Consider the following 21391-nt stretch of genomic DNA (forward strand, 5'->3'; position numbering starts at 1 on the left):
GCTCCCACACACACTTTCACTTTTCATACAAAGGATACAGTTCCTTATTCTTCTTTCCACTTGTATGTCGCATCCGGGCCACCAATACGTGTTTCTTATTCTTTACTTCATTTTTCATCATTCCCTGATGGCCTTCATGTCCTAGTTGAATGATTTTCTCTCTGAGCCCTCTGGTGGTACCAGCTTGTCACTTCTCATCAATCATCCACTTTGGATATATAATTCATGTCTGACGTTCCAAAACATGAAAGCACCAGCCTCTGTCATTTTGTTTTTATTCCAGATTGTTTCTTTCACATTCTTTATTACTTCTAAAAGAGCACTATCTTTAGTCGTTTCCTCATCCCATTCTTGCTTGGAAATTGCTGCATTTGATATTTCACAAATCATTTCTTGTTCATCTATATCCTCATTCATGTCATCATAACTGGTTAGTCTTGATAAACCGTCTGCCATGCAGTTCTTCACACCCGGAATATAAGCCATGCTGAAATTGAATTCCTGCAGCCTTGAAACCCATCTGCGAATTGTACTTGAAACTTTGTCCAACACTTTCGTGGTAAACACTTCAACAAGAGGCTTATGGTCAGGGTGAATTTCGAACTTAATAGCCCATTTCTCCGTAGCCCATCTGATGGCAAGGGCCTCTTTCTCTATAGTAGCATACACCTTCTCAGTACCTTTAAGTAAATGTGAAGCAAAGCAAAAGCTATCACTAATTCCTTTCCCCCATGATATTGTACCAGTGTTGCTCCCAGCCCTACATTGCTGGCATCAGCGGTGATTACTGTTCTCCTTCCTCTCACACAGTTCTGGAGTGTTGGGGTTTACGTCAATGCTGCTTTAATGAAGACACATTCATCTTCACATCCTTCATCCCACTCAAACTTCTTGTTGGCTTTTAGCATACTTCTCAATTTAACTGTGTGATCTGAAAATCCTTTGACGAATTTCGCATAGTACTCCGCCATACCTAGGAAAGTTCTGAGCTGTTCCTTGCTCTCAGGAGTTACCATGGATTTTATGGAGTCTGCCAACTCCTTTTTTGGCGAAATCCCACCTCCAGAGATCACATGCCCTAGGTATTCAATCTCCTTTCTATTGATTTTTGATTTCTCCTTACTCAGTACCGTTCCTGCCTCATGTAGTTTTCTGAAGACTCTTTCCAATCTTCTGTTATGCTCTTCCTCATTGTTTGCATACACCAATATATCATCTTGGAAGAAAATTACACCACTTTCTCCATCCAAAATTCTGTACATGACCTTCTGAAAGACTGAGGCTGCTGATATCAGCCCAAAAGGCATTCACCGAAACTGGTATAGCCCCTCCGGGGTAATGAATGCTGTTAAATGTTTGGAATCTCTGTGTAATCTCACCTGATGGTACGCAGCAGTCAAATCCAATGTTGAAAATATTTTGGCTGGACCTTCCTGAATGTTTGGTAATGGATGCCTTTCTGGAATAATACATTTGTTCAATTCTCTCATATCGATGCACAACCTTATCTTTCCTGAGCTTTTCCTGACCACCACCATTGTCGATACCCACCGAGAGGCGTCTATGCTCTCAATTATCCCTTGATCCTCTAATTTATTAAGTTCAAGTTTAACTTCATCTCTGAGTGACAGTGGTACATTGCGTAGTTTCTGAGCATTTGGTCTGTTGCCAGATTTAAGTAAAATGCGATGGGTAACGCCTTTTACACATCCAATTGCATTTTCTTTGAACATTTCTTCTCGGTTTTTCTCTATATTTGCTTAAACTTCAGTTCCTTCTCCTAAGAGCACTGAATCCCTCACATTGGGGTCCAATCAAACTTTTAAAAGCTTTTGGTGTGTCCAACCTAATAATGAAGATGTCCCATTCTTTGAAACATAAATGCGACCTCCGCTTGTCTTCCCTTGAACACGAATGTGGCATTGAACCAACCAATGAACAATGTTTTTGGCTCCTCCATACGCCCTTGGTTTAACATCCACCTCATTCAAAAATTCTGGTCCACAGCTCTTCCATACCTTTTCTGGAATCAGTGTATATCTGGCTCCCGAGTCTACCATCATAACAATGGGATGACCGTTCACTGTGATGATTGTTCTCAAGCTATCAATTTCCTCACCTTCACCTGAAACCATGAAGACACATTCTTCTTCTTCATCATCATAGTCACCACAAATCCAATTTGTGTTTGATGATCCTCGCCTGACTCTACAACACTGGGCAAAATGACCCCTGCCTCTGCAGTTCCTGCAGATAATCTTCAAAGCAGGACATGTCACGCTGCTTGCCCAATGCGATGGGCTCCCACATCTGTAACAAGTTCTTAACAATGTTCTCCCTCTACCTCTTTGGGCATATCCACCTCGGTTCTGGTGTTCCAATTCTTTCCTTCTATTCTTATATGTTCCTTCTTGAACCTCTCTCTTCTCAAGATTTGGCCTGCTTTCAACCTTCATTTTTCTATCCGCTTGACAGTAGATGTTTGCTCCTTTAGCTTCATTTTCAATAATTGCAACCATATTTTCCATGTCTGGCTGCACAGCGCCGACTGATTTCTTGATGGACATTTTTCCTTCACCCTGTTTTTCCAAAGTTTTCACACACTTTTCTGTATGTTCTACTTCTTTGACCATTTTTAGTACATCATCCAATAAAGTCTACCTGACTTTACTACTGCCACATTTGGGCATGAACTGGTCTCTAATTCTTTCTTCCAACTGGTGGTCAAATTTACATGTGCTTGCCAACTTTCCCAATGCCATAATATACTGCTCCACTGTTTCACACTCTTTTTGAACTCTCTTTCCAAATTTGTACCTTTCCGGAATCATACTGATTTTATTTTCATAATGTTTGTTCAATTTTTAAATTGCTTTCTCATACTCATTCATGTCCCCACTTTCACCCACTGAAAAATCTGTTAAATCCTCATACTTCTCCTGACCAGCCGGTCGAGACAGTGTAATAATGCATACCTTTTTCTTTCCACACTGTAATTGGTTCCACACACCACACTGGCATAGTTTCCAAATACCTTAAGCCACCTCTTCCAGGGTTGTATAGGTTCCCCTAAATTGGGCATGAACATTTGAGGAGCTGGTACACCATGCATAAACATATCGCCACCACCTCTGTGAGCTGACACTGGATATATTTCTGCCTTATACTCTCCACTATTCCCACTGTGGTTTATGAAATTGGCTGGGCCCTACTTTTCTTTATTTTACTGTAATTTATGTGGCCAAATATTTGAATAGTTCCAGGAGTAAGAAAATACTGTGACGAGTATGAAGATGATCAATGTTGATTTCCGAGTCACTGCTTGACTGCAATGGTGTCCACTACTTTACTTGTCAGAGTACTGCTTCGAGGAAGAAGGCGATCAGATGATGATTACTGGGTAATATGGTGATGCTGGCTGACCTTATGATGGCCGTTGAGTCGATCGTCACGTGATCTACTTCCACATACTTCCAGTTACTTTCAGCTTTGTATGCTCATGCGCATGTGTGCGATCCTCTTCCCCCTTTTTTTTTTTAGTTTACAGATGGAGTTACTCGCTGCTACGCCCCTACCTGCGGTCGGCCGGAGATCTTTCTCAACCGCCGTGGGTAAACTTCGTCATCGCCACTGAAGAAGGGGCATACACAGGTAAGTGGGTTGATGGATATTTAATTGGGTAAATATAAGTAATGTATAACTGATAACTTTATCACTTTAACTACTTGTATCTATTATAGTCTTTACGGGCTTAATGTGGGTGAAGGGAACATGCATGTCTGTCGTGTAGCTTCTCCGTCTCTTCTCTAACGGGCCCTGCTCGCTCCGTTCCTCGCGGCTTCCTGTTCCTCTCTCGAACCACCTTCCGCATTCCATTTACTACACCCGATGCTACAGCCACCCAAAATCGACAGGGAAAAAAAATCAGTATTTTTGATGGGACCGACCTACAAAAAGCAAAATTATCACATAGAACCGTATTTATTTATAAAAATGGAGGAAAAAAAGGAAAACAGGTCTTTCTGTCTGGTACTGTGTGATGTCACTCATACATCACCGGCCAATCACATTGCAGATTGGCAGCATGTAGAGTGTAAAAGTTGTATAAAAATTGCATATATCTTAAGAAAGCAGCAGTCACAGAAGCAAACGTTTGTTATGGAAAAAAAATTAGCTTGTATTTCTTTCCTATCTGGCTGCATGTGTGCTTGAATAAATGCATTCTTTAATTAGAATAAATGCAGAAAAATACTGGTTGCAATTGATCTTTTTATATGACAAAAAATAAATGTGGATGAACAGAAAAAAAGGCCAACAAATAAATATGGATAAATGCAGACAGAAGTGGCAGAAAATAAATACCATACCACAGGAAGCCTTAATGATAACCAAGGTAATCATGGTACCTCTGTGCACAGTTACTGGGGGTCATTCCAAGTTTGGAGGCAGCCATGGTGCTAGCACCATGGCTGCCTCCAAACTCGGGTCTGGGTCCATGGTGTCGGAATGGGGACTTACCGGGACCTTCCGACCTATGCGGATCCGGTAAGTCCCCATTTCGAAAACCATTCCCCATTCCCATTTGAGCCCCCAGAGGGCTCAATGGGAATGGGGCTCAATGGGAATGGGGAAGGAGCTAATTGCGGGCCCGTTATTAGCTCCATGGTCCCATAATGGGTCCTGCTAAGGCGGCTGGTAAAACCAGCCGGCCCTGGTGGGACCCGCTAAGGGACCTCATAATAGGGCGGTAGGGGGTTAAGGGCACCGGCATGCTTACCGGTGCCGTTAACCTCCTACCTCCAGGGTCGGAATGACCCCCACTGTCTCGGGTACTCGTTCTGGGCACAGCTACTGTCTCAAATGCTACGTGTGCACAGCTTCTGTCTCTGTGCTTCTTCTGTGCACAGTTACTGTGTTACCTCTTGTTCACAGCTACTGACTCAGGTGCTCCTTTGGTAAACCCTTCTCGTCAGTGCGCCAAATGTATGATAAAATCAAGGCACGCCTTATTCCCCGCTATTATTCCTGGCTTAAAAAAGCAATTTCGCATTACGAATATTGTGCGCATTGTGTGCCTGTGACCCACATACTGTATCAAAAAGGACATCTCTTCCTTTTGTAGACACAAGGTAGTACATTATCACAGCACGGCTGCTGTTATTTGCTCTTCACATTTTAAAAATGAACACATATGAAAGAGGGAAAACCTACGGGCAGCGCAGAGGACAATGCAATGGAGGACAGAAGAAGCACATGCGCCTTTGTGACCATCATTCCAGCACAGAAAAGCGATGCTTTCCAGCAGTGCTGTGCCTGCACTGTTATCGTTATTCTGAGTGGCCATCAGCATACGAGCACGCATTGAAACCGGAGCATCGTTCAAGGGGTCTTTAAACCTGCTCTTCTTTTGTTGACTGTAATGCGACAGCTGTCTGGTAGATCTTGTCAATAGCAGGGGCCCTAGTTACAGAACGCCCATTAATGGAGAATAACAAGGGCACAGTTTACCACATGGAAGTCTTGTTGTTTCTAACTAGCGCTTACAGGTTCAGCTAGAGGTGTCTTGCAGTGCTCCAACCAGTACTCGATTTGTAAGAAAATAAGTGCCAGGGCCCCAATATTTTCTAGCACGCGTGTGATACTGTGGACGGCCAGTCCCCCACCATTGCTGCCACCACCCACAGCTGCTCCCTATAGTGTCGACACATTTGGGGGTTAAACTACAGCTCACACCTGCTCATTGGGGTTGATGGATGTTCTGGCGTCAGTACTTCATAATAAATCTGAGTCTGAGACAATGGACCTCATTACGAGTTTGCCGGTCTGGTAACAACGGTGCTGGTAAGCTACCGGCACCATTGTTACCGGACCAGCAAACTAAGAGTTGTGCTTGTGGGTGCACAACTCGGTGGATGCACCGGCACCATTTATGAATGGTGCCGGTGCATCTGACCTCTGACCTATCAGGCTCAAATGAGATTGGGGAGTAATGGGTACCGGCACCGGGCAATGGGTAATTACCGGGTCCGCCGGGTTCAGCATACCCTGGTAATTGCCCTTTAGCGGGTGCCGGTAATTTCATGAGTTTGGTTTTACTGGCACGGCTACCGCCAAACTCGTACTGAGGCCCAATAAGTGCTGGGACTCAGACAAAAGTGCCAGGGCTAACACCCCTACAAATTAAGCACTGATTCCAACACACAACCTTGAGACATGGACACTACTGCCATTTGCATAGGGACTCATTACAAGTGTGCCAGTGCCGTAACAGTGGTGCCAGTAAGCCTCCGGAGTCGATGTGCCAGGTCTGACCCTGCTAGGCACAGTGGCCACGGTAGGCTGACCGCAATGGAAACACCGGCACGGTTAGTAACGGAACCGGTCCCTCTGCGTTCCCGATTCCCATAGAGTCCTATGGGACTCTATAGGAATAGGGAGTAACATAATTTCCGGTGCCTGACTTCCTGTGTTACCGGGAAGTCAGGTGCCGGTAATTTTTTCGGGTCTGGCGGTAAGCTGTCGGTATCACCGGCAGGCTTACCGCCAGACCCATAATGAGGCCCATAGTCTCTTACTGGCACCACTGCCAATTGCATGGTCCCTTGGCTCTTTGCGTTCCGCAAGAAAATGGTTTTAGATTTGGTTGTAGGGAAACAAGGGGATAACGCAAGATACCTTTAGAGTTGTGTTGATGAGCAAAGATCAGAAGAAACCGGGCTCTGCATGGTAGCATTATTCTAGGTGCCTTTTGTGCCCCAGTTCGAGGATGAGAGGACAGAGGGCGCTTTGTATAAGATGGTGGGAGGGGTGTAGCATTCTGATGGTGTTCGCATGTGATGGGAGGAGGAGTTAGCTGGTGACCTGTCGTGTGAGTTGCTCCGTCGATGTGTGTAGCATATGATAGAAAATAGTGTTGAGCAGGTTAGTGAGAGGTTAAGGTAGTGGGACATCAACATGTCACCCCCAATATCACCTTGCAAATACGAAAATGAACCTAAAATGGGCACAACTATCAGAGTTAAAACATCATCAGGTCCCCCCCCCCCAAGGCATACATATCACAGATTACTGTACTTAGGAGCAAATATCAAATAGGAGCACACCCTGGACGAGCAAATATCATATTTTGGATATCGACATTTCCTCACATAAAAGCAAACATCACAATCTAAATATTGCAGAAGACTCTATATAGGAGCAAATACCACAGCTAAAAATTACGGATTATGCATGTGGGGGCATGATTTTTTTTTAGGGGGATGTCTCCTCCGTGGTTAAAAGAAGGGTACCTGGGATAGTGGTGGGCAGCAGTCCAGGGTTTAAGCGACCGGAGAATCTGGTGCCACGTTTAACCAGTACCCTTCATTGGCTACCAGAACTGCGCTGTAGGCGGAGAATGGGTCACGTGATGGGTATGGGGATTTCTGCAAAGTCATTAGACGGATGATCTTGGCCTGGCTAGGCAGAAAAAGCTGTAGAACTCTTTATTTAAGCAAAGAGACCCCCCCAATGTTATCTGGCCTGTGCTCCCTCACCCGAGCCGGATACTCTGAGTGCACTGTGCAAGGAGCGCGTGATTTGGTGCTGTACCCGCAAGGCTTTTGCTGGTCATGCACATGTGCTGTACACCCTTCAGTTCAGTGTGGCTTCGCCAGGATTTCGTAACACCACAGGTGTATAGTGCTGCAGGCTCATCAAGCATTTCTATTCTGGAACTGTGCACGCACACAGCCGATGAGCATGAATGCACACCAACATGCTTAAACGGGAATCCTCAGCAACGTCACATTGTGCTATGCATGATTTATTATTTATTTATTTATTTGCATTTGTAAAGCGCACAACTGCCCTCGGGCATCGGCGGTGCTGTTAAGAAGGCTTACTTTAGTTACATAAGTGCTTGTGAGGAACACATATACATACATGTTGCCTAACCCCTTCTTGCAGGGCGGCGGCACATACAATGCATAAAGTCAAATCCGGTGGCATAAACATGATGGCCAGACCCATCTTGAGAGGTGGCAGCAGCATGTAATGCAAGAGTCAGTATAGGTGGCACAAGAGAGGCAGGGCGGCATTTACAATGCATAAAGTCAAATCCAGTGTCATAAAACATGATGGCCAGACCCATCTTGAAGGGTGGCGGCAGCAGCAAGTAATGCAAAGAGTCAGGGTAGGTGGCACGGACAGCAGTGCATAAGACAATCCGGTGGTATAGGTATGATGGCCAGCCCCCTCTTGAAGGGTAGCGGCAGCCAGTAGTGCAGAGAGTGTAGTTGCCACATACAGGCAGCCTAACCCTATGTTGAGGGCAGCGGAGCATACAATGCATAAGGTCATATTTGGTAGCATATGCGTGATGGCAAACAATGCAGCAAACAGGTGACCTAGGGAGTGCGGGGAGACATACACACTACATACAGGCAACCATGGGGTGGGGGGAGACACACAAACTACATACAGGCATCCATGGGGGTGGGGGGAGACACACGCACTACATACAGGTGACCATGGAGGTGGAAGGGGACACCCGCACTACATACAGGTGAACATAGGACGGGAGGGGAGCACAAACTACTAAATCACGGAACAGCGACCGGCTGTGGCGGGATTTCATGGTATAGGACGATCGTACAGACAAAAAATGGTCGCAATGACCAAAAGTCCGAATAATAATGAGCGGGGGCTGCAGGGGTATAATGAGCGGGGGCTGTGGGGACACCCCTGCAGCCTTCCGTAAAAAAAAAAGAAAAGAAAAGGACCCTGTGGCGCCAGTTCCCGATCATGGAAGTAAAAGGGAACTGGCGCTGCAGGAACCCAGCGTGAAGATGTAGGTAAGTGGGGTTTGTTTATGTTGGGGGTGTGGGTGGGGGTGTGCTGAGGGTTTTGGTGGGGGGGTGTTATGGGTGTGTTGCGTGTGTGGGTGTGAGTATGTATGTGTGTTCGCATGAGAAAGGTGCCAACTTTTGGTAGTTCGCACCTTTCTCATGCGAACGTTTCGGCCGCGGTAGTTTTAGCCACGGGCAAATCACTTTGATTCGGATTTCATAGCATTACAGTGAAATTATTTATTTCAGAATGAACATAATACGAATTATACAAAGCAAAACCATTTAGGTCAATAGTAATGTTTCGAAAAGGCAGTTTGTGAGTAACCATGGTTATGATCAGCTGCCTACTCGTGTGAGAAGTATTTGAAAGACAGGTGTTACGTCATGATGTATACTGTGGTCCATTCAAAGAATGTGCTGCTGCAGTAAACTCATGAGCAGTCGCAGTTTATCTCTTTGGCATTTAAATACCACAATACCACCGCATTGTCATGGCTGGGGTGCCTGTAAAAGAAGGGGAGGGAATTTAGGCCTCCGGGCTGTAGTAGTAAAGACAGGCTTTCACTATTACTAGTGTCGAGCAATAGTGTGTTTCAGCCCATTCCTTCCTCCTTGCCATACAAATGCTCCAGCATTTGCGCTGGCATGGATTTTCAATGCTAATGCTGGAGATCCCTATGGGTTCCACTAGTTTTATGCACCAGCATAAAGCAAGCAGACCAGATAGGAATCGATTACAAATTCTCCCTGCCATGCCTGCATGGCTGGGAGCACGTACAATTACAATTAAACCATCACCGGATTTAATTGTACTTGTGAACACTGCTTACCACGGTAAGCAGTGTTCACAATCGAAATTAAACCATCCCGACATGCGCACATGTCGAGGAGGGTTTCATTGTAATTGTGAGCGCCGCTTGCCATGTTTGCATGGCAAGTGGCAGTCACAATGAAAAGTAAACGCTGCCTGGCATGCTGCAGTGTTTACTCACTTTGCACTGCAGAGTGCAAATTTGAAGGGCAAAAGACGGCATACATGCCTGTATGCCGCCTTTTGCCCTTTACATTTACCCCGCAGTGCAAATAATGGCAATTTGGCAGTGCATATGATGAAAACTTGGTGGTGGGGACCTTACAGTGTAAACGTAAGGGGTCCATACCGCCAAATTACCTTTTAATGGAACATGAGCCCCATTGTGTTTCAAAGCATTGTGCAATTGAGCAAGGTGATTTCCTCTCGCATTGGCTACTCTTTTCTTTTTTTAATGTGTTGCTCACTAAAACCAGGTAACTATACAGAATGCGGCCATATTGATACATTTTGCCATAAGTTCCTAAAGAAGTAATTATACTTTTGTTTCAAACGGTCATGATCAATTGGGGAGGTGGGAAAGAGCAAGGGACGAGGAGCTGGAGGAACGCATTGACTCCTACCTACACCTTCTGCGCTGAATGAATTATGGGTAGACAAAACGCTAGCCCCGAGAGAGCATGTGGAAGGCAAACAAATCTACCCTTGTTTACCCCCTTACTTTTTCTTTACTCGTCTACGTAATTCCTGCGAAAGCCAATTTTGTTCACTGACTGAACACATTATGTTTGGCTATTGAGTCATGAGATGGTGTCACAGAAAAATCTTACTGCACGAGTCAATTATGTGATATTGTTGGTTGTAAACATCTAACCTCTAGTTGTAGGGGCATGCTCCTGTAAGCACGTGTGCTGCTAGATGGGCATAGCCCAATTCTTATTTGTTGTTACATGAAAGGAGACAAGTCGCCCCCAAAAGATGGCTTTTATGCAAACAAGTGCCTGGAAGAGGGGCTAAATCCCACAACATTGGACGTTTTGTTCAAGATTTGTGCCTGGGGAGCCTGGAGAGGTTAAACTAGGGTCATAACTAAAAATGATAATATTTCTAGCCAACTAAAGGAAATACAGCTTTGAAGACATGTATATATGAATCATATGAACAGGAGTAAAGATCAAATGTCTAACATGTCAGTTTATGCTACATAATAGGGAAATGGGGAGATGTAGATTGTTGAGAGATTTTATTTCTGAGAGAGTATTAATGCTTACTGACCCTTTGTTACAAAGACCAGAAAGGTGTAGTTTTATTGTAGTTGCGCCTCGTGCAGTGTCTAGTTATTTGAGGTTGTTCCCGGTAGAAGAGAAATTTAGATCTTCATGGAATGCTCTTCAACTTATGTGGTGTGCTGAAGTGGGTGGAGATATTTCTATGCAGGATTGGGAGGTTCTATGGAAGGTTCCAGTTAGGATGAAAATTGATCTAAATTTACGATACATTCAACAGAGGATTTTGGGGCGTCTGTTTTGGACTCCAGTTAAAATGCACAGATTTGGCTTAAGGGAGGATAGTATGTGTTGGAGTTGTTCTACGGAGGAAGGCACTTTGCTTCACATGTTATGGAATTGTTCGAAGGTTAAAGGTTTTTGGAGTGAGGTTTTGGATAGAGTTCATTTGGTCGGGAACATTTCTTTTCCAAGGACACCATCATCAGTTCTTTTGAAATCACCAGTGGGCACTCGTCACTTTAGCTATGCGACTCTGTGTTGGGCTAATAAGGTGTTTTTGGTGGCGACTCGTCAAATTTTACGCCTCTGGAAGACGAGAAAGAAACCAAGTATTGATGAATGGTTATCGCAGGTGCAGTTGCTCTCAAGATTTGAGAGGATTAAGTATTTTGCTTTACATAAAGAAGAATTTTATAAGGAACAGTGGGAGGCTTTTAATGAACTCTATGTGTGAATTAAGTGCTGATGGGCAATGGTTTTTGTTTCAGAGTGGTTAATTTACTATTCTGTTCTTTATATTGTGTTTGTCTTGTGTTGTGTGGTTGTGTGTTTGTGTTTTTTTTTTCTCTCTTGTTTTCCTCTGATTTTTTGCTGGTTATCATTTCAAATTAGGTTTGTTGTGATTAGTAGAGATAATTGATAGGTTTTTCTTATTTATTCTGTACTGTTTGTATCAACTTGTGTAATGCTTTTTTCGTTTTATTTGTCGTTTTCTTGTTATCATAATTGTTGTTTTGGAATGATATGTATTTCTTTTGATAAATCTTTAAATAAAAAAAGAAAGTATCCTCCTTTGCACAGCTGATGTTAAAGGATAATTGAATACACACATTTTGGGGCCAGACTTCAAATATAGGCAGAAGGATTGATCCATGCCGTAAGGGAATCGGGTGAGGGGAGGGGATCGGGAGTAAGGTTGTTGAACTGTTGTAGTTAAAGCTACCCAAAAGTTCTTAAAAATGTACAATCAATACCTGTAAGACTGAATAATGGCATGTGGCTGCTGCAAACGGTATGTACCAAAGTTATTTGGACTCTGTGCCACTACAGTATCTAAATATGATTGTACTTGAATAAAGTTTGTTAAAAAAAACAATTATAGGCCTGGACTGGAAGGGGAGGCCGTTCAGTAGAATTCTACATTCAGTTCCTTGATAAATTCACACTGTTGATAGTTAGAGGTTAACCAGGAGGCAATGGTAGGGGTGAGTCAGGGTGACCAATTGAGCCCCTTGTGTACGGGGAGTTTCAGTGCCACTCTGTAAAAGGAGGACACATGTATATTAAATATTAAAAAAACTTTCAAATGAAATCTCACAAAAGGTAAACAATTACAAAGAGTGGGAACAATATGGCTTAGGTACAAACACTCCTTGTAGACCACTACAAATGCAACCTTAACACTCACTTCAACTATGGTGTTTACGTAACCTGCCAGATGAAGGTAGGGAGGTGCTAACACATGCCCTACGCCTCTTGGTCTTTTTGCAATGTCCAAAACATGTTATGTCACAGAACACCATCTGAAATGTTTTCTTCACTTAATGAGTATCTTTACTTTTGATTTATAGGAGGTTATACTCACCCAAGAGATGCATATTTCCTCCGGGAGAACCTCCCTCACTGCCAGCACGGGACAAAACATGTCGTGTAGATAGATTGCTAAAACACCTAATGCCTGATTCATGGAATCATTTACAAGGTTCAAAGTGACTTTTCACTGCTGAAAAGTGACTTTGCACTGCCGACACGAACCCTAATTCATGGAACTGTGCAATGTGTATTTTTGTAGTGCAAAGTCAGTGCAAAAATGACTTTGTACTGACTTTGCACTGAAAAACACACTTTACACAGTTCCATGACTTTGCACTGCAAAGACACACTTTGCACAGTTCCATGAATCAGGGTTTGTGTCGGCAGTGCAAAGTCACTTATGAGCACTGCAAAGTCACTTTGAACCCTTGCGAAGAATTCCATGAATCGGGCCCCTAATCAGAAATTTGAACTAAGCGAGGACATTTCCTGGAGATTTTTTATACGCATTAGGAATGTGCGGCTCTAGCAAAAATATTGTGATACAGTGTACTCTGTGCGGCTAAGCTTGTGAATTGCGCATGCGGCTCGGGGACTGTGGAGTCATTCTACTCACCTTCTTAAGAGTAGTTCAATCAGTTCTATGTGAAAATAGCATTATAAAGTATTTCGTTTTGCAAAGAAATTGAAGTTTAAATAGCCGAAAATTAAATTAAGCTGTATTTAAATGTAAAGGCAAAGTAAAAGAAAATGGCTATTTTCATTCAAAATGGTAGGGGGATCTTTTATAAAATCTTGTTGCCTCAGGAAGCGACACCGAATTTCCCTGGTAGTAAAAGTGGCTTTTACACAGTATTGTAATCCCGATTATCTACTGCTCCTTCAGTTTATTTAATTTACGATTATATTTCTAGTGCTTTTTCTTCTAAACAAATTACCATTATGTCATTCCTTTTTTAATTTTCTGTTAAAAGCTTCCGTTATGTTGCAAATGTTTTAATGTGTACGTAATACTATTTTGTCAATCAGCTATGTCCTGTGACAGTGTGCGAGGAGTTGCTTTGAGATCGGCTTTTATCAATGAATGCATTCCAGGGACCATCAGATAGATATTAGGGATGTGGCAGAAATTCAGATGCGCCAAGCTCTTTCAGAAAAGTGACATTGTGGTTAATAGTCCCAATTTATGGGTAGAATGTTTTAATCAGATATGATTTCACAACTGAGAAGACTTCAATTGACTATAGGAGTACATGTTCCTGGGTGTGGCTGTCTAAATGCTACTGAGGTGAAGACTTTACGGCCTGGAGCATAAAGAATGATTTTTAGGCAATGGACTTGTTCCCGTAGATAGCTCTGTGAACTGTACTGAGGACTCTAAACCTGTTCCTTGTGACTCCACTTTATAATTAGAGTTGTGCATTATTCTGTGGTTATCTTACTCTCTGCACATAGCGGTTTTGAAGCTAAATTCTATATCTCTAGAAAGGAGACCGAATGGGAGATCCGAGCGTCAATCAAAGTGATGGTATAACTTCTGTTCAGAAACCAGCAGAGCTCCCAAGGATTACTTGCACATAATGGGCCTCATTACCAAGATGGCGGGTAACTTGCAGGTCCTACCGGCAGTTTGCAGCCAACCCCGTAGCACCCTTAATGCCGCCTGATATCCCGGTACCACCGGGATATCGAAAGCAGCCGCAGTAAGGATTCTTCCACATTTCCATGGAGTCCGATAGGACTCCATGGCAATGGGGACACGGACGCACCGACACCATTGCTAATGGTGCTTCCATGACAACCATGACGGTAGGGGCCTGAAAACCTGGCAGGTCAGATCTGCCGGGCGTTCTGTGGCCATCTACTCGCATTGTTGTAGTACGGCAGTCCAGAAAGTGCGCCGGAACGTTGCTACCGGCTCCGCCATACTTGGAATGAGGCCCAATGTGGGTCAACCTCTGGTTCGCCCATAGAAATGCAATGAACTTCTGGTGATGCTGTCTTAGAGCTGTGGACAAGGCGATCACAACAGTGGCATGACAATGAAAGTCAGAAACGTTCTACCCTAGTACTATCTGTACGCAAAATCCCATGATCTTGTGTGGTTATTTTATTGCTTGAAAGTAGCAGAAGCCCATACAGCAAGAATTTGCAGAGGATCAGCGAGCATCAGCAAAGGGTAGTCCATGTATTCTACCATACCATTGAGAATTGTTTATGGGATGGTCCAAATAGATTTCCTAGGCAGCTTTTCTGTACTTAATTGCCCAGAGTCCTAATCATTTTCTAGGTATTTCCATCACAGTAAAACCTGTTCCATTAGTCCCCACTAAACTGCATAATTTTAAAGTCCATCAAGCGCCTTTCAGATGTGGAAACCAAGGCAACTGTAGAATGAAAACCCCCCATTCTGCTAGAAGAATTTTGCATGTCAAGTTCAAGAAGGTGGATGGGAGCGTGGAGAGGGGGCAGAAGAGGCAGAGGGCGTTCATTTTATTTGACTAATCCTCACAGACTTTGATAGTGTAGTTGTATGTGAAGGACTGACAGCAAGGTAAATAATAAGGCCTCGGCCCACATGCATCCGACCTAAATAAAGGATATTGCCCCAACTATGGCAAGCGTAGGCCTGATTTCAAATGTATTTGCATAAATGCCATCATGCCCCATCCCATTGAGCTGCAGCTAGTCCATTCCTTGCTTTTACGATGTTTTCTAGCGCTTGCATTCCTGGATTTCTGCAATATAAATCTAGGACTGGAAGTCTCAAAATATAAAAATACCAGGATTAGACTAACATCTCACAAATGGAATACAAAATGCTGGCATGTATGTAATCCTCCAAACACCGGGCAGAAGAGTACTCCTTAAAGCTTATTTTTGCTGAAGGTTGAGCCGAAGGGTGGTCTTAGGGGGTTGAAACAACACTGAAGCCATTCATGATGTATTGTTAATACACTGTTCCCCTGTCACTAGGCCCCAAGAGAGCAACCAAGGAAAGAAGTACAAATGTTATGACAAATGCATTGACCTACCAAGTGAATCTTACAATTGATGGGTGAAAGAAATTGATGACCTACCACTTGAGGTGAATAACCGGATCATTCCTTACATCACTTGTGCAAGAGCATAAGCCAACGGAGATACTCTAAGGACCTCAAAAACAAGAAGGGGGGTAACTTACCAGATCATATGCAGCTAGGAGCTTCTTCTGCAGCTCAGGAGTGGCCCCCACAGCCTCCAAGTAAGGGAAGTTCTCCTTCATGCTCAGGGTGACCGATGGAGAGTTGTCACTGTTCACCAGACGAGAGGACAGGGACAGCATGCATTGCTTCAGGCTGGCGCTGGTTGGAAGACCGCACAGCTCTTTCATGGATACTATTGCATTCTGACGAGGTAAATAAAGCAAAATCAATCCACTGGCGCCTTCAGTCACAGAAGCTCAACAAGGATTTGGGGACAATATGTTAGGGTAGGCGTGCAACCATAAGAAAAACTGCTTTGCCTCAAACTCAACATGTGTATTCATTTGGTTAACTTTCTCCAGTCTAGGATATTCAAGGACGGTATCAGACACAAGATTCCGGGTCAATCAGGAAGATTCCTCAAGATCAAAGAGATTCATCTGCTCTGGTCAATGTCAACTAAATCTCATTTGGACTTGTTCCTTGCTTCTCACGTCCCTCTCCTACCAGCATCCTCCTGTGTAAAGTGCCACAGTTAAAGTCAATTACTGGTAGCCCATTCCCCCACCAGTGGACCCTTTCGCTGCATGCCCCTCTGGGCATTGCACTCCTTTACAAAGAGGACCTTCTCTTGCATTTGGCAACTGGTTATCCCATTCCTCTTCTAGCAGTCTCTACCATTTGTCTCATCATTGATGAGAGCACTCTTGTACTGGGGGACTCAAACACTCTTTTCTGCCTGTATGCGGCAGGAAGAGGTGTTTCTTTTTACAAAGCCAATTTGACAGCGGAGGATAGAATTATTCTAGAAAAGGAGATCATCTTTAGAAATCTAGTTGAGTGGATAGCAAGAGAGAAAAGAAAAGGGGTCAAAGTCACCGTTCAGGGATACCCAGAAATGGAATGACTCGGAGGGTGAACTCGGCAAACCTAAACTGCTTGGCTTCAGGATTTCCAATTAGAAGCCTTCCTGTAGGAACCAGTTAGGACATTCTAGACCGGGGAGATGGACACCCTGGGAGTGTTAAGCAACTGTGACCATAAACAATAGAAAAGTAAGTTTTCCTTTTGATTTTGTTCACTGTTACAACTTAAAAATGTTCCTTTCAGAAATAAGAAACAGTGGAATGCCCCCAATCATCAACACAAAGTAAATGTTTCTGGTAGAAGTTGGCACCAGATTACATTTGGATATATAGGTTTTTTTCGAAAACACAAATGGGAGACAACAGGCTTGGTAAGGACTGTAGAAATCACTAAATTGTGAACAGATTGAACATGGTTTATACTGTTTCCTTTACAGGCAAACACAACCAGACACTGACAGCATCTCCGAAAAAGCTCAGAAAGATACTATTGGACAAAGCCAATTTAAAATTTGGTTTACTTAAAACAAGAGCTTTCTATGATCAAAAGTGGTCGGCCGATTGGAAGGTGTATGTGCAGTGCCATTATGAATATTCGACTGGAGGAAGCCTGGAATAACACTTTTCACAGAAGGTATACCCGGACATGTACAACATATATATATATATATATATATATATATATATATATATATATATATATATATATATATATATATATATTAAACCACAGAAACCACATAATTCACAACTTGTACAAACTTAGTTTATTGCCATCAATTTCTTTATTTCATTACATATGTAAAACATGTTTGTTCTTTACAAATAATTACACTTTTTTCCATTCCTTCTTACCTCCATTCTCAATAAAAAGGTCCTGACTGTTGTCATAAACTGATAGTCACAAATAATGGAGGGATTTAAATATGAAATTTTAATATTAAAAATTGAGATAGTAATACTCTCCATGCTTATGTTATCCGCAGATTGCTACAAGAAGGAATCGTTTTTTTTTAAGATTGAGAGAGTGTATGAAGAAGAGAAGAAAAGTGAAGATGAATGCTTTGCCTTTCCATTAGAAAGCTCCTAAAAAAAACTTGTGTTGTTGGTTTTGTATAATGTATACTCCTGATGAAAGTTCAACAATAATGATGATTATGAATTGAAACATGTTGAGTGGCTTGAAAAGTGATGTATGCAAATAATAAGTCCCTGAAATCAGAACCATTAATTGTACAAAAATTAAATATAGGACACTCAGTATATGACAAAGGTCAATTGTAAATGAAAATCTGACTAAATTCTGATGTGTTGCTGATCTATACAGAATTGATTTCAATAGAGGAGTTACAAAATGAGTTTAGTGCAGGAGAAAGGCTTGATATGTTTTTATTTAGTATGAAGGTATGAATGAATGGAAAACAAGTATAATAATTTGTAAAGGAAGAACAAACATATATTTTTATATATCTAATGAAATAAAGAAATTGAAGATGGTATGTACAAGTTGTAGAATCTGCAGTGACACACTCATGATAGGATATTAGGATATATATATATATATATATATATATATATATATATATATAGGAGTATGCGCAATGCCACTATGAGGTAATCTGTTCACCACAGATATGAGGTAGGGAAAATACCAAATACTTTCACAACTCTACTAAACACAATAGAAGAATAAATTTAACAAGCTGACAAGTTATAACACAAGCGACAAAGTATAGGATACCAAAGCTGATAAATAACAAGAGTTCAATAATTACTTAAATACCCTAGCATTACTGACCACAACAGTATGCACATAATCCACCTAGAAAACATATGTAAGACTATATGTGTGCATTTAGGGCCCTGCCCTGGAGTACTGGTGTAACTCAACTGTAAGTCAGGGATGGTGAACATTTTTGTCAGTGCGCTCCTCCCAAATCTGTTCAGTGTTGGATAATATCGGTAATTATAGTGCTAGTTTTTGGTCAACTAGGCGGGGGCCTTGGCTGCATGGCTTCACAGAGAATGGTATGCACAACCAGTCGATGATAACCTAGGTAAGTAGTGTGGGTTCTATGCAAGCCTTTGTGCCTGGCTTTGTGTTTTTATTATTAGTATCTGTTAAATAGGTCAGTCTAAGTATTTTAGTTATTCAAAGTACCCTTTCTTTATTAACAATTCTAAAAACGTGTTCATATAAACATGCCTAGCAGAGTTTGTTGGTACTACTGTATCAACGTATAACTACAGAAATGTTTATATAAACACGTTTTTAAAATTGTTAATTTGGTGCAAAGGCTCGCATAGAATCCACACTACTTACCTACTGGTGCAACTTGCCCAAATTACTGATCAATGACTGCCCGATGTTTACGTCCTAAGTGCACATCCTGCAATTTTCCCAGCAACAGTGACACTGCAAGCAATTTTATGGAGGATTAACCACACACTCACAATGTCCAATACATATTTCACAAAGCAGCCTTTTGGATATAGGGTTTACATCGGGAACAACGCATGAGCTCTACATGGACTAGGAACTTGCCCTTCAGGCTGGTGATGTGGCTGGATTCCCCTCCATGTGCCACAAGTGGTAAAACCTGCCCAAGTCTTACAACCCCCTCATCCCTTCTTAAGTCAAGAGACCTGACAGAGTCATGACACATGCTTAAAAAACAGGATCACTCTTGTTCATCTCTCTCATGATTCACCACCGGATGAGACTCCAGTGCACCTCCTAAGCCTCCGCAGCCTTTCTCGGATGCAGACTAGGTTCAAGTGCTCGCAGGGAGGACTGAAGAATGAAGGCACCAAGGATGGTTATAACTTATGAGGTTTGGCGTGCAAGGAAATGAGGACCCGGGAAGTCTGAAGCTTCGACTGTAGCAAGGCAGACATATTGGTGGAGTGGTCCAGAAGCCAGGACAAGCTGGGGAAGGGTAAGGGGAATCGGAAATGGAACACGGAGGTGAAAGTATATGAAGGCAGAGGACAAGCAGGGCGGGAGAAGCACAGGGGAGGGCCATACACTGGCATACTATCCCCTGCATACTATCCAAGTTTAATACTTAATCCTGCTTACGCCGCAGTGCTAATGGATGTCTAAATGTCGACTTTTACTTCCTGTTTCACATACTATATATATCATTCATATTATTACAATTATTGCCTTAATCCGGATGTCATGGGATTCTCTTTTAAAGCAACTACGTCTGTATCGATGGCTCCAACCAAAGATGCTTTAAATAGATGTCCTGAGATCACCGTCTTGGTCCAGTCATCTTTTATCTGCAACACATTTCACAACAGACATCCTACCAATGAATCCCTGCTCTAGTCCAGACACATGGTGGCACCAGTAGCGAGAAGAACGTGAAGTTGCCTGGCGGCTAAGATCCCAACATCATCACTTCATCAGATGTTGGTGAATCTATCTGCCAGCCCGTGTTACATTGTCTGTCAGGGTGCCTAGAAACTGCTATAACTGGGCCCTGACTCAGGAGATCGCAGCACTAGCAAACTGCCATTTCATTTTCCTGCGTATGTGTCGTGCTTCAATTTACATCTTCAAGAAGAGGAACTTGCAGGGGGGGGGAGGGAGTGACCTCGGCAGTGTTAAATGCTAATGAGAGTCCCGGGCCACCTCCGTATTTGGGCCCCCCTGCTCCTCTTACCTGCAATAACACACTGATATAGGTCTGCTCGCTACAGAGACCCGGCTGCAACTGGCGGAAAGGGCTCCCTTTATTCCACAGCGCATGCGCACATTACTTCGTAACATCCCTCCTTTTTCATAACAAACAAAACAAACTCAAACAGTGAGATAACCAGAGAAATGTCAACGTGACACACACAGTGCTAATCATTACACACAACTTGGACGAGGCCCGGCTTGGGCCGTTACCGCCCCCTCTGGCCCGTTAGGTTGTTAGGTCCAGAATACAGTCCTTGAAACGGGCAGGGCATCGTCGACCTTCCCGGCGGGGATATCGACCTTCCTCTCTGCTCACTTCCTGGGACGGCTCCACCGATACTCTGTCCCCAGGGTCCTCTTCCAGCTGGAGGCACGAGTGGACACCCACCCACCACGAGGTTCGTCGCGGTTATCTCTGATGTCAACCCTCTTGAAGAAGCAAGAGTTTCTCGTAACTGTTCCACGCCGTCAGCATGGAGCCTTTGACATAGGTCACCCCCATGGGCTTGAGCTCGTAGTTGAGGGACAGTTTCCCCTCTGGATGCCGGTTGCGTACGAGGACGGTGTCCCCTACTTCGATGTTCACCGGCCATAGATTCCTCCGGACGTTCACACGTTCATTGCGCTCCCTTCTTGCCTCCAGGGTCTCCTGGTTATCGATGACCCCAGGGATCCGACCTCCCAGCTCTGGCAGTAAGCCACGTGGGCACCGGCTGAACAAGGCTTCGGCTGGAGCCACCCCTATGGACTGGTGGGGTGTGGCTTGATACTCCCAGAGGAACTGGTATAGATTTCGCTGCAGTTCCTGCCCTTGACCTTGGGTGATCCGAAACACCTTGTTGAGGGTCCGCATGAAACGTTCCACCTCTCTAGTGGCCCGCGGCTACCTAGGGGTGACCTTCCGGTAGGTGACGCTGCATTCCTCCGTGAATGCTGCAAATTGGCAGCCCTGGAATGGGGGAC

General features: G+C 43.5%; 1 protein-coding gene across 1 annotated transcript in view; it reads right to left on the reverse strand.

Moving 5' to 3' along the window:
• The window catches only part of PLCL1 (phospholipase C like 1 (inactive)), a 1260670-nt gene that overhangs the window by 334767 nt on the left and 904512 nt on the right, over window positions 1-21391 (reverse strand). Inside the window, exon 3 of the mRNA XM_069615809.1 lies at window positions 15868-16071. Within this exon, the coding sequence (XP_069471910.1) occupies window positions 15868-16071 (204 nt within the window). The remainder of the gene's footprint in view (window positions 1-15867; window positions 16072-21391) is intronic.

The sequence above is a fragment of the Ambystoma mexicanum genome, chromosome 9 (genome assembly GCF_040938575.1).
Source record: "Ambystoma mexicanum isolate Mex_15411 chromosome 9, UKY_AmexF1_1, whole genome shotgun sequence".
Lineage (NCBI taxonomy): Eukaryota > Metazoa > Chordata > Amphibia > Caudata > Ambystomatidae > Ambystoma > Ambystoma mexicanum.